This window comes from Salvelinus sp. IW2-2015, linkage group LG25 (assembly GCF_002910315.2).
Source record: "Salvelinus sp. IW2-2015 linkage group LG25, ASM291031v2, whole genome shotgun sequence".
Classification (NCBI taxonomy): Eukaryota; Metazoa; Chordata; class Actinopteri; order Salmoniformes; family Salmonidae; genus Salvelinus; species Salvelinus sp. IW2-2015.
In genome coordinates, this window is record NC_036865.1 from 17,014,165 (window position 1) to 17,039,751 (window position 25,587).

General features: G+C 41.7%; 1 protein-coding gene across 2 annotated transcripts; it reads left to right on the plus strand.

The window, feature by feature from the left end:
- insyn2a (inhibitory synaptic factor 2A) lies at positions 1-25,476 on the plus strand. Of its 2 annotated transcripts, XR_002875647.2 has the most exons (5): positions 1-564; positions 10,648-11,833; positions 14,816-14,887; positions 24,532-25,021; positions 25,161-25,476. XR_002875647.2 is itself a non-coding variant. In XM_023969974.2 (4 exons), exons 2-4 carry the CDS (start codon positions 10,653-10,655, stop codon positions 24,713-24,715), a joined length of 1,437 nt encoding a protein of 478 aa, XP_023825742.1. In that variant the 5' UTR covers positions 1-564; positions 10,648-10,652; the 3' UTR covers positions 24,716-25,476. The 2 variants fall into 2 exon arrangements, 1 of the variants encoding a protein (XP_023825742.1); XM_023969974.2 differs by having other exon boundaries at positions 24,532-25,476.
- Positions 25,477-25,587: the final 111 nt, after the last annotated feature.

Below are 25,587 nucleotides of genomic sequence, written 5' to 3' on the forward strand. Positions count from 1 at the left end.
GGAGCTCTTTACTGTTGCTGCATGAGCTCACCAGCTGTGGCGACTCTGGACTTTCCCCAACAGCTTGCACTATCCCTCTCTCTCACCCTCCCTATCACTCACCCTCACCCTCTCTCACCCTCACTCTCTCTCACCCTCACTCTTCCCCTCTCTCGCTCTCTTTCTCTCACTCACTCACACTCCCAAATGCACAGGGATTGCAGCAGCGCGAGATGGAGATCTCCACTGCGTGTGTGAGTGCCTATTGCCGGTGAGTGCAGGAACGGCAGCGGACGAGTGTCAGTGGTGCTTGAGTGAGGGGAAAGAGAGAGAGAGAGGCAGAGAGAGAGGGAGAGAAGGGGGGATATCATTGTGGATCTTACGGGTTTAGAGGCTTTTTTCTTTCTTTCTCACTGCTATCCTGAACCTTGGCTGATGTGCCACAACTATTGCAGCTGTCACTGCAGCGGTCCCCTCTCCTCTCTCTGGACAGAGCTCTCTATGCCACTCAATGAATGGATATGCACCGGCTCAGTGGGAGATCTCTGCTTCGTTGTCCTTTGAATCACTGATTTGTTTCTCAAGGTAAGTGTTTTAAGTCTGTAAAGAAATACTGATAGGAAGTGAATGTACAAACATAGGAGAATCTGCACTTAATGTCAGTTTATCAGCTATGATTTGTCAATATATAGTAGGCGCCTGAGTGGTTTGAATGTCTGTACTGTATGCGCTGTGATATATTGTAGTGTTGTATGTTTAACTGCGTTAGTTTTTTGTAGGCTGATATGATTCAGGAGGTGGGGGGGATGGCGGGTGGGGGGAAGCATATCTGCATTCCAGCCAAGCAGTAAACGGCTCACGATTTATCTGGAGAAAGCAATGATGTTGTCTTTATGTTAGCTGTTTCACTTTTGGCTGATACTATCTGATTCCCTGTTTTGAAAGTGTAATGAACAGCTTACTGAACAAGAAAATGTTCAGATTAATATTCAGTCAGAATTTAAGTGTTGATTAAACATTGATCAATTGAACTTAAGCCATTATTGCTCTTTTGAATGACTTAAACAGACGAGGCAATCATTGACATTGTATAACTCACCATAATTTACCATGGCTTGATTTTTAGGGATATCAATGATAGTGATCAAGTGCTCATGACAGTGAGATGTAATAGGTGTTCAGTGTTAAAAACCATAACTACAGTATTGCTGCTGAAAGGACAGTGAGTATCATGGGTGATGGACGTGTTCTTCAAGACTTCATGTGACGAGGAGATGAGGATCTTGCCTGGGACTGGAGACTTATCATGAGTAATGACATGTGTGATCTTGACGCCACAGGCAGGGCACTGCATCACATTCAGGGCAGATCAGATTCTCTCTCTCTCTCGCTCTCTCTCTCTCGATCTCTCTCTCTCTCTTTCTCTCTATTAGATACTGTCTCTCGCTCTCTCCCCTCTCTCTCTCTATAGCCCCGTTTATACATGGTTCTAACCTGGTGCTTACATTAAACAGTGTAGACGATTAAAATACGGATTGTCTCTCTGACCACCTCCTTATGTAGTCAGGGACCCATTGCATCTGGATATCAATCAAGTGTAAACAGATCTGGAGAGTCAAACCATTTAAATCCTCATTATACAGGCCTCTAAATCATTGTCAGGTAGCACCACTGACTTATGACATTAATAATTGTCTATTTTTTTATTCATATTGGTCAAATAATTTAAATACAGGGAGGAAGCAAGAAATCTGGTCGCAATGCAGACACAGTGGACACGTTTTAATGCCATGTGTGGATCAGATCACGGAACACACGTTAGTGCAAGGTGTAAACAAGGCTTCTAAAACCAGTTCAGAAGGTTTGTTCTCCCCCTGCCTCATTCTAAATAGAGACGTGTTCATGTGCCCTTTTTATTAATTATTCTGTTTTTGTTTATGATCATCTCTTTCTACTCTTCTCTGTCTCTACAGAAACCTCGGTCTTAGAAACCAGCTCATGGTATGCGCCCTAGCCATCTTCTATCCTAGGCCCTCCACATCTTTTATTTTTTATTTAAATAGGCAAGTCAGTTAAGAACAAATTCTTATTTTACAATGACGGCCTACCTCGGCCAAACCCTCCCCTAGCCCAGACGACACTGGGCCAATTGTGCACCGCCCTATGGGACTCCCCATCACGGTCAGTTGTGATACAGTAACTATGGCACAATTGGGAAAGGAACAATTACTGGCAAGGGAACATAAACCAATCTGCCTCTCATGCTCTCCTGCATCAGGGAAACAGCCCTCAGTTCCCCACAGTATTCTCTTCCTTCCCACTTTTAACAATGTCAATGCGTCAGGTGTAATGCACTTCTGCCTGTCATGGCAATGCTAAACCTACTTTTCGGAGGATCCATTTCATAATCTATAGCTTTCAGTGAGCAGATGGGGAAACGTAGGCTTTTTAAAAAGCTCCCCTACTCCTCTGTAACAGAAGGTGCTGTGCAGTGATGCATCTTTTAAGTCAATGTCATAAAGCACACTTTCACAGGTGAAGCCTGCAGCCCAGCAAGGTACTAAGAATTCACACGCAACTGGGGGATACCTATCCTATAACTTGGTGTGAGTGTCTACTGAAGGGCAATGCGATACAATCAACTAGAAATACAATAACAAAAACTAAAAAAACCTTGCAGTTGTCCTCACATCACTCACATTACTCTCAAATCACATGCTGTGCAATGGATGGCGAAGTGCTTCGGATTCAAAGCATTACAGTACCTTCAGAAAGTATTCATACCCCTTGACTTTATTCCACATTTTGTTGTATTACAGACTCAATTAAAAATTATACGCGCAATACCCCATAATGACAAAGTGAAAACATATTTTTAGACATTTTTACAAATGTATTGAAAATTAAAAACACAAATATTTAATTGACTTAAGTATACATGTTAGAATCAACTTTGGCAGTAATTACAGATGTGAGTCTTTCTGGGTATGTCTCTAAGAGCTTTGCACACCTAGATTGTACAATATTAGCACTTTTTTTATTTTTTATTCTCCAAGCTCTGTCAAGTTGGTTGTTGATCATTGCTAGATAGCCATTTTCAAGTCTTGCCATAGATTTTCAAGCCGATTTAAGTCAAAACTGTAACTATGGAACTCAGGAACATTTAATGTCGTCTTGGTAAGCAACTCCAGTGAATATTTGGCCTTGTGTTTTAGGTTATTGTCCTGCTGAAAGGTGAATGTGTCTCCCAGTGTTTGTATTAAAACACACTGAACCATAATTTACTCTAGGATTTTGCCTGTGCTTATCTTTATTCCGTTTATTTTTATCCCCAAAAACTCCCTAGTCCATACCCATAATATGATGCAGCCACCACCATACTTGAAAATATGAAGAATGGTACTGTGATGTGTTGTGTTGGACTTGCCCCAAATATAACGCTATGCATTTAGGACATGATGTTCATTTCTTTGCCACATTTTCAGTTTTCTGCTATCCCACATTAAACTCTTTAACTGTTTAAAAGTCACCATTGACCTTATGGTGAAATCCTTGAGCGGTTTCCTTCCTGTCCAGCAACTGAATTATGAAGGACGCCTGTAATTAATAACTTCACCATGCTCAAAGGGATATTCAATGTCTGCTTTTTATACCCATCTTAAAATAGGTGCCCTTTGTGATGCATTGGAGAACCTCCCTGGTCTTTGTGCTAACAAGAAAAAACGAAAGCAGGAAGTACCAGTGACTCACTCAATGCGGAAGTGGTCAGTTGACGCGGATGCTGAGCTACAGGACTGTTTTGCTAGTACATACTGGAATATTTCCGGGATTCATCCAATGGCATTGAGGAGTATACCACCTCAGTCACCAGCTTCATCAATAAGTGAATTGACGTCGTCGTCCCCACTTTGATCTTACATGCTGTACATATCCCAACCAGAAGCCATGGATTACAGGCAACATCCAGACACTTATAAGAAATCTTGCTATGCCCTCAAACAAACCATCAAACAGGCAAAGTGTCAATACAGGACTAAGATTGAATCAATCAAATGTATTTATAAAGCCTTTTTTACATCAGCAGATGTCACAAAGTGCTGTACAGAAACCCAACCTAAAATGCCAAACACCAACCAATGCAGATGTAGAAGCACGTGGCTAGAAAATAATCCCTAGAAATAGTTCCCGCTCAGCCCAGTCAAAACTGTTCGCTGCTCTGGCACCCCAATGGTGGAACAAACTCCCTCACGACGCCAGGTCAGCGGAGTCAATCACCACCTTCCGGAGACACCTGAAACCCCACCTCTTTAAGGAATACCTAGGATAGGATAAAGTAAKYCTTCTAMCCCCCCCCCCCCYTAAAAGAGTTAGATGCACTATTGTAAAGTGGTTGTTCCACTGGATATCATAAGGTGAATGCACCAATTTGTAAGTCGCTCTGGATAAGAGCGTCTGCTAAATGACTTAAATGTAAATGTAAATACAAGAACCTAGGAAGAAACCTAGAGAGGAACCAGGCTCTGAGGGGTGGCCAGTCCTCTTGTGGCTGTGCCAGGTGGAGATTATAAGAGTACATGGCCATCAAGGTCAGATTGTTCTTCAAGATGTTCAAACGTTCGTAGATGACCAGCAGGATTGCAGAGAGTGCAACAGGTCAGTAACTCATAAGAAAATGTCAGTTGGCTGGAGCTCTATAGGAGAAAGCCCTGCATCCAGCTGTTTGCTTAGACATTCTAGGGACAATAAGGAGGCCTGTAGCGTAGGTGTAGGTAGAGTTGAAGTTGGAAGTTTACATACACCTTAGCCAAATACATTTCAACTAAGCTTTTCACAATTCCTGACATTTAATCCAAGTAAAAATTCCCTGTCTTAGGTCAGTTAGGCTCACCACTTTATTTTAAGAATGTGAAATGTCAGAATAATAGTAGAGAGAATGATTTCTTTCAGCTTTTATTTCTTTCATCACATTCCCAGTGTGTCAGAAGTTTACATACACTCAATTAGTATTTGGTAGCATTGCCTTTAAATTGTTTAACTTGGGTCAAACGTTTCAGGTAGCCTTCCAGAGGCTTCCCACAACAAGTTGGGTGAATATGGGCCCATTCCTCCTGACAGAGCTGGTGTAACTGAGTCAGGTTTGTAGGCCTCATTGCTCGCACACGCTTTTTCAGTTCTGCCAACACATTTTCTGTAGGTTTGAGGTCAGGGCTTTGTGATGGCCACTCCAATACCTTGACCTTGTTGTCCTTAAGCCATTTTCCTGCCTCATGATGCCATCTATTTTGTGAAGTGCACCAGTCCCTCCTGCGGCAAAGCACCCCCACAACATGATGCTGCCACCCCCATGCTTCATGGTTAGGATGGTGTTCTTCGGCTTGCAAGCCTCCCCCTTTTTCCTCCAAACATAACGATGGTCATTATGGCCAAACAGTTCTATTTTTGTTTCATCAGACCAGAGGCTTGTGGAGGACTCCATTTGTTTCTGAGGTCTTGGCTGATTTATTTTGATTTCCACATGATGTCAAGCAAAGAGGCACTGGGTTTGAAGTTAGACCTTGAAATGCAACCACAGGTACACCTCCAATTGACTCAAAGGATGTCAATTAGCCTATCAGAAGCTTCTAAAGCCATGACATAATTTTCTGGAATTTTTCAAGCTGTTTAAAGGCACAGTCAACTTAGTGTATGTAAACTTCTGACCCACTGGAATTGTGATGCAGTGAATTATAAGTGAAATAATCTATCTGTAAACAATTTTTGTAAAATTTACTTGTGTCATGCACAAAGTAGATGTCCTAACCGACTTGCCAAAACTATAGTTTGTTAACGGGACATTTGTGGAGTGGTTGAAAAACAAGTTTTAATGACTCCAACCTAAGTGTATGTAAACGTCCGACTTCCAAATCGGAGAGATACAGTAGGTAGGAGCAAGCCCATGTGATGATTTTTATTTTAGCAGTAAAGCCTTGAAATTAGCCCTAACCTTAACAGGAAGCCAGAGTAGAGAGGCTAGCACTGGATTAATATTATCACATTTTTTGGTTCTTGTCAAGATTTTAGCAGCCGTGTTTAGCACTAACTGAAGTTTATTTAGTCCTTTATCCAGGAAGTCGGAGAGAAGAGCATTGCAGTAGTCTAATCTAGAAGTGACAAAAGCATGGATTAACTTTTCTGGATACTTTTTGGAATAAAAGGTTCAGATTTATGCAACGTCACGAAGATGGGACAAAAGCTGTCCTCGAAATTTAATTGATATGTTCGTGAAAAGAGAGATCAGGGTCTAGAGTAATGCCGAGGTCCTTCACAGTTTCATTTGAGACGACAGTACAGCCATCAAGATTAATTGTCATATCCTAAAGCAGATATCTTTGTTTCTTGGGACCTAGAACTATCATCTCAGCTCTGACGCTCGTTGGATGTGGCAGGGCTTGCAAACTACTACAGACAACAAAAGGAAACCCAGCCGCGAGCTGCTTTGTGAGCCTACCAGATGGGCTGAATGCCTTTAATACTCGCTTTGAGGCAAGTAACACTGAAGCATGCAGGAGAGCACCAGCTTTTCGGGATGACTGTGTGATCATGCTCTTTCCATAGTTGATGTGAGCAAGACCTTTAAACAGGTCAACATTCACAAGGCCGCGGGGCAAGACGGATTACCAGGCCATGTACTCAGAGCATGCGCGGACCAACTGGCAAGTGTTTTCACTGACATTTTCAACCTCTCCCTGACCGAGTCTGTAATACCTGTATGTTTCAACCAGACCATAGTCCCTGTGCCCAAGAATGCCAAATGAACTTGACTAAATGACTATCGACTAAATGATTATCAGTAGCCATGAAGTGCTTTGAACGGCTTGTCATGGTTCACGTCAACACCATCATCCGGAAAAACCCTAGACCCACTCCAATTTGCATACTGCCCCAACAGATCCAAAGATCTCAATTGCACTCCACTCTGCCATTTCCCACCTGGACAAAAGGAATGCATATGTGAGAATGCTGTTCATTGACTACAGCTCAGCGTTCAACACCATAGTACCCACCAAGCTCATCACTAAGCTAAGGACCCTGGGACTAAACACCTCCCCCTACAACTCGATCCTGGACTTCCTGACGGGCCGTTTTTACACTGCTGCTACTCACTGTTAATTATCTATGCATAGTCACTTAACCCATGACTGCATGTACATATTACCTCAATTACCTTAACTAACCTGTACCCCCGCACATTGACTCGGTACCAGTACCCCCCTGTATATAGCTTCATTATTGATATTTTATTGTGTTACTTTTTTACCTTAGTTTATTTAGTAAATATTTTCTTTACTTTATTTTCTTCAAACTGCATTGTTGGTTAAGAGCTTGTAATTAAGCATTTCACGGGCGCATGTGACAAATACAATTTGATTTGATTTGATTTTGAATCTGTGTTTGAAATTCACTGCTTGACTGAGGAAACTTACAGATAATTAATTGTATGTTTGGGGTACAGAGATGAGGTAGTTATTCAAAAATCATGTTAAACATGATTATTGCACACAGAGAGAGTCCATGTGACTTATTATGTGACACATTTGTACTCCTGAACTTAATTTAGGCTTGCCATGACAAAGAGGTTGAATACTTATTGACTTATTGACTGAAGACAGCTTTTCCTTTATTATAAATTTGTAATAAATTCTAAAAACATAATTCGATTTTGACATTATTGGGTTTTGTGGGTAGGCCAGTGACACAAAATCTAAATGTAATCAATTTTAATTTCACGCTGTAACACAACAAAATGTGATAAAAATACAGGGGTGTGAATACTTTCTGAAGGCACTGTAAGAAACCTTGCATGGTCAAACCGTAGACACAAGTACCCAACCAAGAGTTATGACCCCTCCTCTTTGGGCATCCTAGATGGGCTTTAAAAATGCTGACAGTATGCTATTCAACATCTGGCATGTCCTCATATATACCCTATTATCTTCTGTATTAATGGGTTTTCCCAAGCTGATGTCATGGGGGGATTGGTGCGTTGGGGAATTGGTATGTGCCTTCTTATTGCTTCATGTACAGTGCCTAGTGAAAGTCTACACACAAATTTCTGCCTTCAATTAAATCTAAAAAGCGATTCAATTAAATGTTTTGCTTCCACAAAGTATTAACTCTGGGGTGTGAAGACATACGCAATCAAGACATCTTCTTTTTATATATACATACATTTGAAAAACTTTGAAATTGGGGAGTATGTTGTTCAGATCTGTGGGGGAAAAATCTAATTAAATCCATTATTTTTTATTTTTTATTTTAAGGCAGCAAAATGTGCAAGTGGTGTGTAGACTTTCACTTGGCACTGTATGTACAGCAGCCAATTTATATTCATTATTGACCATGCATACGGTGCATACATGGATAATGTACAGTTCATATTATAAACAACACTGAATGTAGCCTGGTGATTATCAGAAGCACTAACGCTATATGGTGTCATAACAGAAATTTTCCGAATTGTTATGATTTGATGCACTGAAAGAACATGCCTTTGCAACAGATAGACAGCAAACAGAAAGTGAGATATGGCCTTCCACACACTGATGATACGTATCACGTGTGCTGTGTCAAGGTCAATGCCATTGATAGCACTGTTTTCCAAATGGTTGCCGTGTTAGAACAGTCAAAGTCAAGGGCCACTCTAATAGCATTACTACACAATTAATGAGAGTGGATAGGCTGCATTTTCATCCTATAAACACGCCATAGAGGAGCATGTCAATCATTTATCAGGTCATGTGTGGGTCCGTGACACAACACCTCAAGAGACCCTCTCCTTTAAGAAGCTGGTGTTGGAGCTGGAGGCAGAGCTAAATATCGTAAGTCAGAAATGTTATAGACTTGCGAGCAGGGATAGTGATACATTCATATCTATAACCAGTCTGCTCAGCCCTATGTCCAAAGAACTGACAGGAAACTCAAGATAATTATGGAGATGACCACTCAATCATAGCATCTGAAGTGGAGTTTTATATCTAACATTTTTGTATGAAGAACTGACGGGAAATTGGAACAGACAACATGGTCTGCCAGAGTACATAAGTAGATTTAAGAGGATTACTTTTGCAATTTTAGAGTCAATGCATTATTTATAATCCCCTGGATGGCTGGGGCCAAACCAGGAAAGGACCTCTGGTCATTAGCAGCGATAGCTAGCCCTGGGAAGTGGGGAGTGAGGAAGAAAAAGGCAAAGGAACTGGGGATTCAGAGGGATTGTGTTGGTGACACAGACTTAGTTGTCTTTAAATATATGCCACTCCAGGTTGGCTCAAGAACCGTAAGGGAATGAGGGATTTTTTATTTTATATTCTCCAAGGTTGAATTACCATTTAGCTTATTTACATGCTTGGCTTGTGTCTGAATATAAAGCGAGGAGGACTTGAGTGGACATTGTATGAACGTAGATATGGTTTCAGTGTGTAAGATTGCTATTTCCTGGTGTGAAATAGTAGGATCCCATGTAAATCAGCCTTGAAGCAATGGAAATGTAATAATATACTTTTTTTGTCAATCACCCTTTCATAACTTATAATTTCAGCATTGTTTGGCATGAAGTAGTCGTTTAAGGTATCTGAAGTGGGTTAAGATTCTACTTCCGATATAGACATGAAGAGAAAAATATGTCTGAAAAAACGTCCGGTAGACTGAGATACAGAAAAGTCACAATGTCCTGCTCGCATGGTGATTCACCAGGCAGGATTCCCAGTGCATTCAGCTGGCCCTTTCATCAGGCCTCATCCACTGCTATCAGAGTATTGTGTGAGTGAGAGGACCTCTCTGACTAAAATACTGACAGACTTTCTTTAAAAGGTAATGGGGCTTCTTACTTTCTTCCTTCTTCCATTCAGGTGACATTGAGGGAAACTGTGGTAGAATCAGTGCTGATAAATCAATCACATGGACAGAGGGCAATCCTAAGGATAATACAGGCTCTTGGACGACTCTGAAATATTAATGACTTACCTATGCTAGCTTCATAACCTCATTACAATCTGTTTCATTATAAGCAAATTGTGTGAGGCAGTGCTTTGGGCTTTGATGTGAAAGTGACTAATTTTATCAATGACAAAGAAAAAATCTCACCCCAACAAGCATATTGATGGAATTACTATGTCTCAAAATGATTAAACGTGATTGCTCTCAGAGAAGCGACTATGTCATGAAGGGGCTGCCTTTGTGTAATAACAAACAATCCATTTAGGTTTATTCATCACATGGTGTCTTGTCGTATAAAGATGATGAACTACCTCAGCAGTGATGTGTCCTTTATCCCCATTTCATTCCCTTACACTGCTTTCCATGTTTATCCATTGGTAATCAAATCTCTTATTAATCTTGTCAGACATTATTCAATGCAATACAGCCCCTTAATATGACAGCTCTGCATATGGAATACCTGTAGAATTTTTGGGGCGGGGCACATGAAAAAGAAGGTGTGTCTGTCCGTGTGTCATCTATGATATCAATCATGATCTGGTATAAATAAAGCTCTGACAGTTTAGATGTTAGTTGCTCAGTGACAGAAAATAAGAAAAACTAGGCCATCTGCTACCTTCCTACAGTATATCTACTGTGATTCCACCCCAGAATAATATTACATACACTGTATATTTCTCTCCCTTCTCCCAGAAACCATGGTGAGCAAGGAAAACAGCAAGGTCGTGCTATCCAACTCAGAGTCCGATTCAGAGGCAGGCCCGTCACAAAGCCTGGAGGTGCAGTACGGTCCTGACGGCAAACAGCAGGTGAAGAAGAGGAACAAAGCCTTACAAGTCCGCTTCAAGGACATATGTGACGCCCAGAAGGAGCAGCGGGCAGAGGGGCGAGGAGCCAGGTCCATTTCCTGTAAAGTGGCTTACAGGAAGTACATGACGATGCCTGCGCGGCGCTCCATCCCCAATGTGACTAAGAGCACAGGTGTCCAGACGTCACCGGACCTTACGAAACACTACCAGACTTTCCCCTTCGAGCGAAAGAAAGGACACACGATCAAACACACAGCCTTGGTGGAGGACTACAAGGGTCAAAACAACGGGTTTTTGAGTGACTTGAAAGGGCAGGAGGAGGCGCTGAGTTTAGAGGAGTGCTCGTCTTCTCAGGGTGCAGGGAAGCATGTGCGGCAGACGCAGGCACTGCTCCACCACACGGACGACAGCAGTGGCACAGAGGATCTGTTATCCATTGCCAACTGTGTAGATGGGCGTGCGTGCCCGGACTCCTCTCGCATCACAAAGGACACAGAATGCTTTGCAAACGACCCAACTCCCAGGGGAGAGCCAGAGAACCCTGCCTGTGGCGCGAGGACCAAACACAAAGGATTATCCAAAGCGGACACAATGGGTGCCAACCCTTCTGCCAAGCGCCAGCTGGCCAACTGTGAGGAACCCTTACAGGACACAAGGTCAAAGGTCACAAGTCCAGTTGCCTGGAACTCCCTGACGCAAGTGGAAGGTCTAGGCCTAGGGAGTCCATCGGTGCGCTGCAAACGCAAAAAGGCCATGCAGCCCAATGGACAACAGTCCCAGACACTGCCCCACCCCCACAGTGCTGGCTGCTCTGTAGCTAGGGTAAAGGCACAACAGTGCCGATCAGGGACTTTACCAACCCCAATGAAACCCCAACCGGGCCTGGAGAGCCAGGCTTGCCCCCCAGGACGGCAGGGTGCCTGCAAGGAGATAGTTCCCTTAGCTGGGAACGGGGATATTAAAGAAAAGCTCCAGGCCATGGAAAACCTCATCAGCTCCAGTCAGGAGACCATCAAAGTCTTACTGGGGGTCATCCAAGAGCTGGAGAAGGGCGAGGCTCAGAGAGAAGGGTGAGTGGAAATAATTTATGTTCACCAGGCATCGTATAGGATTGGCATTACATTTACATCATTAGCAGATGCTCTTATCCAGAGAAACTTACAGGAGCATTTAGGGTTAATTGCTTTGCTCAAGGTGACATCAACAGATTTTTCACCTAGTTGCCTCAGATATTCAAACCAGCGACGTTTCAGCGATCTTTCGATTGCTGACCCAACGTTCTTAACCGCTAGGCTACCTGCCGCCCCACATAACTAACCTATTCAAGTAAAACATACATTTTCTGTGTGTGGTTCAATCTTCACTGAGGTTTGATGTTCCTGCTGGTCCTGCAGCCCTTGAAACTGCTGTGGTCTACAGCATGTGTAAGCTACATTTAGCATGTGAATACAAACATCACGGCTACCTGTGTCATTTAATTCCAATAGCAAGGAAGTGAGTGGTCTCTGATTGTTCTGTAGATACTGTATCGTTCCATGTATTTGCTCAGGGGTACAGAGGCACTAACAAGTGCATAACGTTTCTGAGCCGTGTCCAATACACCAAAACTCTACAGCAATAGACTGAACGTACAAGGCTGTCTGCTTTGCTTCCTAAAACCTGGAGCGGCACAAAGCTAATTGTATTAAGCCTTCTCCAAAGCCACCGGACTCCCCTGATGTTGCTCCCTGAAACCTGGTTTAAAAGGACCAATTAGCAGCGCCTCATAAAGCACTGGCTTTCATCTCCTCTGAAGTGTGTGGCTCATATGACACCTTCAATATGTTTCATCACTATTATTAGAGCCTGCTACTCACCATAAGGCCCAAGCATCTCAACTCCTCCCCACCTTCTCCCTCTCTCCCTGCCAAGGCACTCTAACTCTCTCACCACGTTCTCTCTCTCTCCTTGCCAAGCCACTCTAAAGCTTTCTGTCTTCAAAGTGATGGTCCCAGACTACTGGTGGAACAGAATAGTGTCTGAAAGCCCCTCTTATTCTCGCTGGGATAAAGGCATCATGTGGGTGGTATTTTCAGGAGAAAGCTCTGCACACGGTGATGTGTCCACGAGAGGTTTCAGTGCTGTTCCCAGCAGACCAAAGACTGAGACAGGCACATTTATAACATACTGTGTTGAGCAGTGGTTACTTGGTTTGCAGATGTTTGCATGACCTTATCAATGATGCTCATTCCTATTTCTATTGGCTTTGTTTATGCTCACACAATACATCAATGTGAGGTGAATGATTTAGTGTTGCACAAGCCTCTTTTTCCTCCCTGTACTAAACTCCTATCACATTCTGAGGGTCATCACTGGTCCAACACTCCTGCTGGTTTCAAGGTCTCAGGATGATTTGCTTACAGTTCATACCAGTCAGGTTAGGGACTGAATCCTATTCTGCTAACATACAGGATTATCCAACCTGACCCCACTGTATATGTTGTTCACAAGATATCAAAAGAGCAGAGAGCGATATCCATTCAGCCAGGCAGTCAGCGGTATAGGGACAGTGAGGATATCTCCCCCCGGAGAGCTGACGTGTGCAAATAACACCGGAGTGAGCCTGTGCAAACAAATAACACCGGAGTGAGCCTGTGCAAACAAATAACACCGGAGTGAGCCTGTGCAAACAAGTAACACAGGAGTGAGCATGTGCAAACAAATAACACCGGAGTGAGCCTGTGCAAACAAATAACACAGGAGTGAGCCTGTGTCAACAAGTAACACAGGAGTGAGCCTGTGCAAACAAATAACACCAGAGAGAGCCTGTGCAAACAAACAGTGGCACAGCTTATAGTTGACTTATAGTGTCAGAGTTTAGAGAATGATTTTCCGACACAGCGTCCGTACATAAATTAATCTGGCCTAGCAGAATAGAACATTGGTACATTGCTAGATTAACTGAAAATACAGTTCAGTAAATACAATTGTCGTTTAGATGGTGTATTACAGTACATGGAGGCTGTGCAAAAAAAATTGACGACCTTGATTATGACTGTACCACTCAATATCTCAACAAAAAAAATCCCTTCTGTTTGGTGACTCGAATTGACCTTTTTTTTTCTCCCAATGATTTGATATATCAAAGGAGTTATTGTGAATTCAGGCCCTCAACTCCACAGTCAAGAGCAACCACCTCTAAGGTGACATGGACAGATGAACTTGGTGACCTTCCATTCCCATCAGCACTTTCGATCTATCCAAGGCAGACAAGGTCACCCTTATGACATGGTGAGCAGCAGGGTTCAACCTCTCTAGTTACCATTCATCAGCTCCCAGTGACAATAGGCAATTACATGTCCTAGTGGACCCGCTTGCCCCATCCGCTTTCCAGTTGACCACTCTCTACACACCCTCTGATCAAAATGAATGAGAAATCCCATCGCTGCCACCAACGTACGCGACATGATGGATGGTGACTGTTACTTCTGGGAGAGACCTGAAGAGATTGATACAGATGCCATCAAATCTCCATGCATGTTCAGTGCACACTTACGTCTGCTCAAGTTTTCCTCCGAGATGCCTCGGGAGCAGAATGTACATAGATTTGTGCCGAAGATGGAGGAGGCATTGCAATCTAAGTAATGACAGGACAGTACAGGGCGGACACTGGGCTTTAGGGCTCTTTGAAATGCCATACAGAACACAGACATAATGTGTCATGTTGATTGTCTTTTGCCTCCTAAGTATCATTATTTTCTGAGAACGTTGAGTTGGATGGAGCACAGGGAGATCGAGTATATTGACTTTTCTATAGTATTCATAAACATGAATAATAATGCATTTTGTTTTGTCAGAAAGATGACAAAAACCATGTGAATACCGTGTCAATAGGAAAGAGATCAGCATATTATATCAAGTGAGCATGTCTATTACCGGACCAACCTAATCTCACAGAAGACTGTACCATTCAGAACGCAAATCCATATCAGTTTGAAAAATAGATCATGTAAATTAAAATAATCCAAGTCAAACGAGCCATGAAAATCATCCATTCTCTCACCACTCCCCAGGCTTTCCTACCGAACAGGACAGGACACAGCCAACTGCGACACGTGTCGAAACAGTGCCTGCATCATTTATAGGTGAGTACCTTAACATCTACTCTCTTGTTAGCAGCTTGAAAGGTCGCTTCCGCCTGCTATGGCACAACATATTGATGGCGTGAGGCGAGAGATACCTTACGGGGAAACAACATGAATTGTATATGTGTACACGTGAAGTGTTCCAAAAATAAGTTTTGTGTGATCACGTGCTCTTATGTGAAGTTAACGTGACAACATGTAAAGCAACATGTGATAACAATAAACTACACATGTGAAAACATGATCACGTGAAATTGTGTGTGAACTCGTGATTTTTCACATGTGAATTCACACGGTTTTTCTGTAAAGGGTGCTTTATGTGTGAGGTGATATACTGTAATGCTACAAACCAAGTGCTAAGAATCAATTGAATATAATGTATTTTACTGTAGGCCTTGAAATGTTTCTCCATATAGCAATAAATGCCTTTTCCGGGTAATGAGTAGAATGGAATACTTTACTGAACTCAGAGGATATTATTTGTCTCACTGCAAGATTTTAATGAAGTATTAAGGGCATAGCTCGGTTGTGATACAATAATGACAATTGATAGAATACTTCTGTCAGAGTGAGAGAAATGAATTGAGCACCATTAGATACTAGGAAATGGTGTGACTGAGATCAATGACAAGTTAACTGAAGGAGAATAGAACACTCCTATATGGGATTCAGATCAATGATGAAAATAAACGTTTGATATCCTATTACAATGATGCAGAGATGTCCTCAACTCTGATTTCAGACTCTGGTAATAAATACAGAATATACTCACTGTAGAAAGGAATTAACACTTCAGCCGAATTGGAAGCAGCAAATTGAGTTGAATTTCTAGACACAGGTGGTGCAACTATAATGTTGTTATTGTAGAAGGTAATAAAATAAATAAAGACAAATCTCTCCAGCACAATTGCAAAGCACTGTGGGTGAAGCACACCTCCTGAGGGAATAAGTAATCACACACAACAGAGGGAAATGAATTAGCCCAGAGAGGAAATGCAATTGGGGCTCGTACAGTATGAGAGCAGCTGGGAACTGGACATGATATCCTGACAGAGTCCCCTTTCAAAGTGCCTTATGAATAACGGCTGCAGTGATGGACGCTAAAAGCCATGGAAACTTGACTCAACTTCTGTGTCCACTTCACTTCAACTGGTCCAGAAGTAGTTGACGAACGATTCCACCACCCAACCGTCTCACTTGGGTAAACACTCGCAGATGTTCCGACTTTTCCACTCGTCTGAGAGAGCCTCAGGCAGGTTGCAAAATCCACTCACACTGTGACTCCGTTCAGAGACAAGAATAAAAACATCCATCTTAGAGATCAACGCCAATTTAAAGAATATACAGTATTGCAGAACATACTATAGCATACCATCTGAATAATTGGTAAAAACATGATTACTGAGCCTCCAAAGTCTGGCACGATCAAGATTTGAGTCGTTGTTGTACCCTAGTGTGCCTGCAAACACCTTCCGTTGTGTTCTGCTTCTTCAGCTGTACGGCCTGTTCTAGCCTTGCAGCCAGAGAAAGACTCACAGGGGAAAACATCAGATAGCAGGGTTTGTGAGGTCACGGAGTCGCAAATAAACACCACAACAAGCACTGCTGCAGCAGAGTTCTAAATTTAAAAAGTGAACCAAGTTCTAAAAATACAAGTCTTTTCATGTTCATTTTTTGCACTCATTATCGTCGTCTTAGTAAACAACTCATGCATAAGTACATCCGCTTTACTCAATGACAAAACAGCATACGTTTGTTTACTTTGGCTGAGGGGACATCTAACTTTGACCAACAACCTCACTCGTGTCTCCAATTAGTAGATGTTCATCTCCATCTTAACCTAATCAATTCCTTGTCAATCAATGTTCTCATCCAATCAAAGCCTACTTTTCTGTTCATCCCTGGGGTGTTAATCATTAGTCCAAACAGTTGCAACCAGTTGGGTTTTGCATTTGGGCAAATTCAGGAAGGTCACTCCCTGTTTCGTTCCATTTGCTTCAGTTTAAGAAATGTTTTGCAGCAGTAGTAATAAATACACTCCTGTTTTTATTTAACCTTTATTTAATAAAGAATAAAGAATGCATCATCATTGCATAAAGAATGCATAATTTAACAGCCATGGTGTCAGATTGAAGGAACTGACATGCAAGAATCATTAATGTAATTATGTGTAATTTCCTGCAACATAGTCTCACGAGAAATATGTTACATTTTCTCAAGCGATGATCTATGATCTGAGATAACTCATGTGACAATGCACATTTGCTAGTACAGTATCTAATTGAAGACCAGTATGGCATGAAAGAGGATTTCAAATGATTCAATTCATACCCCGAATTCTGCTATGAGTCACATTGCTTAGTATTGTTGTCTTCCGGATTTACAACCCGTATAATGTAATTAGTGTATGTATGAGCTGTTGTGTGCTAACAAAGTGATTACAGTAGTTGATGTGTTGGAATGATTTCACTAGAATGCTCCTTCTTGTTGGTGATGCTATATGCATTAGGTGTGATATGATTATAGGATTACATTAAATAAACACAGTTCCCATACTAATATGGGAATGCATGTCATAACATGCAACAACTAAACAGATAAATATTAAAGCATAGATCTGAGAGCCAGACTAAAATATAAGTATTTACGTAGGTAAAATGTTTGTGGGTAGCCTAATGTCCTTTGGGTAGTGTATGTACTGAAAAAAGATGTCTTGAAACTCTTGTAATTCCTGGATTACTACTGAATAAGCTGCGACATGTTCCTTTTTCATGTCCATTCTCATCATCATCCAAGAGGGCCTAAATATGTACACATTTGCTGCTTTATTCATGAACCTTGGCTGGCGAAATGCAAAGATACATGAATTCTGAATGGCTTTGTTTCAGTAGAGGTTGATTGTAATCGAGATCCTGAAGTGGTGCTTGATATCTATTTAAGTCACATGGTCACATGGAAGAAAGCAGATAATGTACTGTTTACTAACTGCAGATGCATTACAGTACATTACATCATAAACACTATAGGGTCAGAGATTCAGCATCCTCTACAGAGGCAAACAAACACTAAACTACAAAGTATACAGCCAGGAAGCATAATAGGCACAGAATGAGAACTGTTCTGATAGAGACGGAAATACTAAATAGTAAACATGTTGTCTCCCACGAATGATTGAGCCAATTGAGATATTGCGTGTGACTAACAAATTTCAGTTAATTACTGTAGCTCCCGCCTTGGACCAATCAGTGCAATTTTGTATATGCCGGTTCTCTATGGCAAGACGCATCATTCACCAAGTTTCGTAAAATTGTGAGATATAACATGTGACTACGTTCGTACGGACGAACGTACGAACGGACAAATGGACATACGGACGGAGATAGATCCAGAGTCCACTACCCAATTTCATCATGAGGGACAATTATAAAGCTCTTTATCAATGCACTGATCATAAGGAGAACAGCTTCACAAAGACCCAGGTCAAGAATGCATGATAATTCTGTTAAAAACTTGAGATAATCAATAGAAGGTTCTCAACAATCCCTAACAAGGGAAATACGTTTTCACTGAAAGTGCCGTAATGTAACATTTCTAAACAAAGCCGTTCTATGACAAGTCAATACAAATTATCCATTTTGTTATTAGAAGAAGGCTTGTGGAACGTGTACAAGGGAAAATACTATAATTCCATCTGTGGTCAACAGATTTTTCAGCTCATCGTTCCTAAATTGTGCATCTCCACATTATTTTTTTTACTTTCCTTGAATAGGACTTAACAGCAATTGGCGAGCAAGACGACTATCTACCAAGCTCTCTCTGTCTCTGCCAAAGCAAATGGCAGTAAATATATCCCAAAACTTTGCAAATAGATATAGTTCGTTTTTTCTCTCTACCATATCTCCTTCCTCGATCTTGCTTATTTACAGACTGGATTGAGTGATGTGTCACACCGAAGGTATTTATCAAAGTCAGCCGGGTGAACGATGATTCGGTTGTTTACCATTTTCTTATATCATGCACTCTGTTTACACTATTACAGTGTTACGTTTTACAGTGTATATGTTTAACCATTCCTTTTTTAGAATTCTTTCTTTTCAGATATTTTTGTTGATATGTTGAACTGTTAAGTTATGACCGTGGCTTTCAGTGCTAGCTATGTGGATAAAACTAGATATCCGACATAAACTTGAACTTGAACATACGGTAAAGTATATTCTACAGGTTTGTTATTTCTGCCAGGGCCTGTGCTGGTGACTCAAAGTGCTCATAGGGCACCAGTAATCCCCTTGCTGGGCACGCCACTCAGCCCTTCCACTTAATGAGCTGGCCTGGCTACAGTGAGCAGAATTAAAAAGAGCCAAGAAGAAACAAAATCTGAACCAAAAGGCCAATTATTCCTCAGACTTGGACAGTAACTGCTCTTTGCCAAGATTAGCCGCCGCGGCGATGTGGCCTCTAATTCCGAACAGCAAGTCAGTACCAATATGGCTAATAAATCCAGGGCTTGGGCTCCTGCTGGTGCTCAGTTGAGCTGAGATAGTCAATCTACAAGCCCTACCCAGAATTCAACACCCGACCGACACTCCCAGCCCCCTCCCCCTTGTATACTGCAGCATCCCATGCATCACTGCTACTGATACAAATAGGACACAAACAAAGCATAGAGAGAGAGAGGAGGAGATGAGAAAGAAAGAGAGGGAGATGGGAGAGAGAGAAGGAGGAGGGATGGAGATGAGAGAGAGGGCATAAATGCCCCACTACTGTAGTCACATCACATCCCATTGAAAAGCAGGCTGGGGAAACAAATGCAAAGAAATGCATTTGACCGCAGAAAAGTAGTCTAAGCGGGCCCCTGAGAAAACAGTGGACGAAGAGATAGATTACGGCCCAGTGTTTCTAGCCTCTGCTCCTTACAGTTCCCATGCTAATGTCCTTCTGGAGCTTAGACCACTTAGTCTGGCTCTGCAGTAACATCAACAGTAAACAAGGTGGGGTCTTTGCCCATATCCCATACCAAGGGAACACAAAGGGGTCACCTGCTTTCTAATGCACACCCACACTGAATGGGTGATCATTCAGTGTTCATAATGCCTAATAGGTATAAGAATAAGATTACAAAAAGGGGAGGGTTTAATCTTGTTTGCACAGATGTTTTATTACATTTGAGGCTAATAATGGCTTAACAAATCAGTACTAATACAGTTCCTGGTTGTGTAAGTTGGGTTTAATTAAGATGTCATTCAATTACTCATAAGAGCAAGTAGCTAATTAGGTTAGCTCTTATGCCCCATGCTGTTAAAGAAGATGCAGTTGTTTCATTGGTGTTGAGAAAACTTGGAGTATCGATGTGTTCATTAAAGTACATGTCTGTCAGTCTGTGTGTGGACATCACTGTGCTATTGTAAGGCAGTCAACCATTAAATAGAGCTGGACCTTAGTTGGCTTTTTAACAATAAAGGCACTCTATCAAAATGGCCCCTCGTCAGTCAAAGAGAAATATGCTCAGTGGTTTCAAGTAATTTGTACTCTGGTGAATTAAATCAATAAACCAATTGACGTACAATTTGTTGGATTTGTTTGGGGGAAACATTAGGCCTATACAATACATGTAGGTAGCCCAGAAGGAGAGACAAATAGGGAGCATTGTACAATAATATCCTGGAAGTGCTATTGGAAGGGGAGAAAATATCAAAAGCATTTGCATCTTCATTTAACAGAAGCTCAATCTTGAATAAAAATCAAACGTACAGTAATGGTAAAGTAATGTGGTTTCAAGTAGAAACCAACCAGTGAAGGGAGACAGTGAGAGGATATAGAAGACAACACCTCCCTCCCATAAAGAACAATCATTAAACAGGGTTCACTCCAGCTAAACAATCAGGCACCAGTGATCACAGACACAGCTATTCCCAGACCGTAGCTAAACAGATGATTAATCTGCTTGTGAATGCTTGAAAATGATACACCCTGTCTTTAGCCGTCCCGAACTTTTGGCCGATGAGATGATTTCAGGTCTGTGGTCTTTGTTTACTCAGTCACCTGCTCTCCAGGACCACCCGCACAGTACAGCGTGCCTCAGGCTCCCTGCAGAGCCAATTGTCCACAGCATACAGTAATTGCAGCTCTCTGCCAAGTGATTAATTGCTTAATAAGTGCCAAGACCATTCCATAGTGTGCTGCGCTGTTGTCTTTTCTGCTGTTCTCTAGCGAAAGCTTGGCATCAACAAGAGCCCAGAGATGGTGAACTTTTAGAATGGCTCTAAAAATACTGGGAAACAAGGGCACGTCTTCTGTAAATATACAAAGCGTGCAACTCATTTCAAATGTTGTGGCAATTCAGTCTTGATGGAAGTAAGAAGCTGGTCTTTGTGTGTTGCTACTGAGCAATGTGAAATAAAATAAAATTGTCACATGCGCCAAGGACGACGGGTGTAGACTTTACAATGAAATGCTTGCTTACGAGCCCTTCCCAACGATGCAGTTAAAAATCACATGAATAGTAACACAAGAGGAATAAAATGCACAAAAATGGAGCTATACTGGGTGGGGCTCGTATACTGGGAGTACCAGTACCAGATCAATGTGCAGAGATACAAGGTACTTGAGGTAGATATGTACATAAAGGCAGAGTAAAGTCACTAGGCATCAGGATAGATAATAATACGAGTAAAATAGAGAACAGAGTAACAGCAGCAAATTATGTGTAAAAGTGCGTGTGTATGTATGAGTGTGTGTATGTGTGTTTGTGTTATGCATGTGTATGTTATGTGTGTGGGTATTGTGTGAGAGTGCCAGCGTAGTGTGAGTGAGAGTTGTGTGTATAGTGTGTATATATAGTCTTGTGAGTGTGCAAAGAGTCAGCACAAGATAGGATCAGTACAGATAGTCTGGGTAAACATTTTATTAACTATTTAGTAGTCTTATGGCTTGGGGGTAGAAGCTGTCTCTGAGCCTGTTGGTAAGAGAGCCGCTCCGGTAGCGTTTGCCAGACAATAGCAGAGTGAACAGTCTATGGGGTTTGGTGGCTGGAGTCTTTGGCGATGATAGAGGTCCTGGATGGCATGGAGTTCAGCCCCAGTGATATACTGGGCTGTCTGCACCACCCTCTGTAGCGCTTTGCGGTCAAGGGCAGTGCATTTGCCATACCAAGCAGTAATGCAGCCAGTCAAGATGCTCTTACTGGTGCAGCTGTAGAACTTTTTGAGGATATAAAGGCCCATTCCAAATCTCGACAACCCTTATCAGAGGTGTGTGCTGGCACATACTGTGTAATTGAAGTGGTCTCATCATGTCACAATTATGTTTTGGGGTTAAAGGTCAGCTATTAATTCCTGATAGTCTAAGACGTTGGGGGGGGGTTATATGGTATTGTTTTAAGATGGTCATACTATGGATTATTTCGATATTTGATTGGAAATGTAGGAGTCCCAACAAAAATATTAAACAAGTATTTGATAAAATATTGCTTTTGGCTTTTACTACTAAAACCCATAGAAACGCATTGAATAACACATTCATAAAAGACAGTCCAAAAATCAATCATAAGAAACAAGGTTTTGAAGTGTCTGTCATAAATCTAGGAGATATAAAATAAATCGGGAAATACATATATGCAATGTATATTTTTTTACACACAAATAAATAAAGGGGGTAGGCACAAAGCTACCTTCATACTTATTTGTTTTTTTAAACCGGTACCGGTTACCTTCAGGCAAGTCCTGTGACACATGTGGGGGTTGTAGAGCAAAGCGGAGAATACCATAGTGTTCGTGAGAGTCTTCCCTTTCCATAGTTTGTAGGTCGAACCGTTTGGACACACGCTACAGATGTTTTCGCGAGAAGACCAATTTTCGGGATGTCTCATGGTCTGACAAACACCGCTCTGGCTTTGCCACCTTTCACCGCAGATGCGGTAGTGCGGTGGATTGAGACACATCCAATGCAGAAAAACAGATATCTCTAGCTTAAATTGACAGATTTTTATGGGGATTTTTTGTTATGTAATTTAGACTGACGCACTGGTGCGTCAATCGACTCTCAGGGGTTAATTAACTGTATACATTCAAGATTGTATTCATAGTCAAGTTTATATTCATATAATCAGACCTTTATTGATTGATTCAATCTTCTGCACTGCCAAATTCCTCTCTGGCACCCTGTACCGTTTTCTCTGAAGGTTGTAATAGAGTTGAATAACTGACACTTATCGTACGGGTAAGGATAGTTACTAAGATTCATTCTGTCACTTTAAGCAGAGCATCGCCTTCAGAAAATGAATTGGACTGCCTGTCAGGCCGGTGAATCTGAACAGAGCTGAACAGGGCTTTGCACATTCATCTGGCTGCCTAAGCTGTCTAGACTTGTGTTTGACCTTGGAGGGTTTAATGTCCTTTAAGCAAGTTTGGCTCTTCCTCTATCCTTCCATGTGTTTGACTGGCAGAAATATGCCACTTCAAATCATTCTATGCTTTCAATAAAACAATGTATCAATGATAAACAACATTGTGTGATAAGGTTCATGCTATTAAAATGAAACTTTCTGCTACTATTGCTATTGTTACTTCTACTGCGGTACAACCATACATTATAATCTTCAGAGAAATTATGTTTTTTATTAAGTTGGCAGAGGATTGGAAATATAATGACTTTGTGGCAATCATTTTTGTCAATGTGTATTAAATGGGCGGGCAAGTATGACAGTATGATTCATACTTGACTCATTCCAAGCTAGTATTCTGCCAAAGATGATACATAAATGCTGTACATACATGTAGATGAACTTAATCGATAGCTGTATAGATGGGGAATACACAATGTGTACTAATGCATAATATGTCCCTCGCTTATGCTGTAGTACGTCCGGGTCTGCTTTGGTTCCGAATGATTTCATTTGGTTGGGATTAAGCTGCTTCTCCCAACAGTCAGAGATTTAATCTGTGAGTTCAACCTCAGTTCCCGAATGGAATCAGATGATGGCCAGCCAGGGATTACAGGAACGGATGAGGAAATCAGACTCCAGAAATGACCCATACAATAACGGACATATTGTATCATGACTATGCACTAAAACATGCAGATGTGCAGACTGTTTACATTTGTCTGATTTCACACTCAGTACATTTCAGCATCAAAGGAATGTATTTGTGTTGCTAGAATTATCAGACTGTACTGTGCCCTCCCCCGACAATCCATCTGGAGCCTATGGCTAGCAACTGCCCTGGATTATCAACAGACAAATTGAATGCCGGCGTTTTGGCAGTACTCTTGCATCCTATTATTAACTTAACATAACTTTTATGGGATCAAAATTCAATGTACCAGATTGTGCAGAGTCGTGGTTCATACTTGAGCTGCGTCATTCATGTTCAATTTGTGATACCCACAATTAAGATTGGTTTGAATGTAATTTAATCTCTTAAATCCTGGTAGTCTAAAAACTAAAGCTAAAATAGGATTGAACCGCCCTTCCACAGTTTCAAATTGTAGTATTTTCCTTCTCTAAGTATTTAATAGAATTACCAGTAGAATTCAGACATTTACATCCGGTTTATCCCCCACAAGAATAAAATAATATTGTGTTTCATTGTATGTTTGTATGTGTTACTGTAACCCAATGTGATAGTTTTTGTGTGTGTGTGTTGCAGTGTGGAGCTGGACTTCAAGCAGCAGGAGGACAAATTACAGCCCCTGATTAAGAGACTGTGCCCCTTGGACGACCCTCAATACCCTGCTCTGCCTTACCCCCACGAGGTGTTCACCTCAACCCCCAAACGCAAGTCCAAGACTGAGTCCAAAAAGCATGGTCGCTGGAAACTCTGGTTCCTTTAACTTAGGGAACACTTTGGATTTTGGAATGGCCTTTTGGATCAGTTTTTACCCATTTACTATCTTCCCTCAAAGGGATTTATCAGAACAGATTTTTTGCTCCAGAGGACAGATAACCAGATACCAGTAAACCATCTACAGTATATCAGGATTCTGAGTTGGAACTGCACTAGAAATCAATGGGGGGGTAAAAAAATATATATATATATTTTCTCATGGAGGTTTAGAGTCTGCCAAGCCTTCAGTTTCTGGCTCAAACGCCAGAGAAGATCAACTTATACCCTGGCTAGAGGTTAGCAAAACAACAAGGTGAGACTGGATATATTTAGGTCATCTTGAGATGTAGCCTACAATATGAAGACGGATGTTATTTATTTACTGGGCAAATGCTTCTCTCACTTTTTATTTATGAATTCCAATGGCACACCTTTTTGGTCTCTTTCCCCAGAGACCTCTGCTTGAGTAGAAGAGGAATCACCATGTGGAAGGCCTGTTTCTCTACAAAGCTACTTTAACCGTACATCAGCCTGTCGGCAAAGCACAAACATTTGGAGACTGAGAGCATCATGGAAGAAGAAGTTATATACAGTACATTACAGTATATTAGTGAACCAACTCTACATGAACCCTTCTTGCCCCTTCTCTCCAGTCTTGAGAGAACCCAATCTCTGTCTCCCAGTCTCTCTCTCTGTCTCTCTCTATACCCTCTCACTCTCTCCACTCTCTCTCTGTCTCTCTTTCCCCCCTCTCTCTCTCTCTCTCTCTCTCCCCCCTCGCTCTTTCTCTTCCATCTCTCTCTCTCGCGCTCGGTCTGTCTCTCTCTCCCATTTCTCTCTCTCTCGCTCTCTTCCATCTCTCTCCCTCATTCTCTCGCT

Bases quoted from the DNA above. Each gene is read 5' to 3' on its own strand.
- insyn2a (XM_023969974.2), top strand. From the start codon at position 10,653: ATGGTGAGCAAGGAAAACAGCAAGGTCGTGCTATCCAACTCAGAGTCC. The intron at 11,834-14,815 runs GTGAGTGGAAAT...ACCACTCCCCAG, and splicing joins GGCGAGGCTCAGAGAGAAGG to GCTTTCCTACCGAACAGGAC. The intron at 14,888-24,531 runs GTGAGTACCTTA...TGTGTGTTGCAG, and splicing joins AGTGCCTGCATCATTTATAG to TGTGGAGCTGGACTTCAAGC.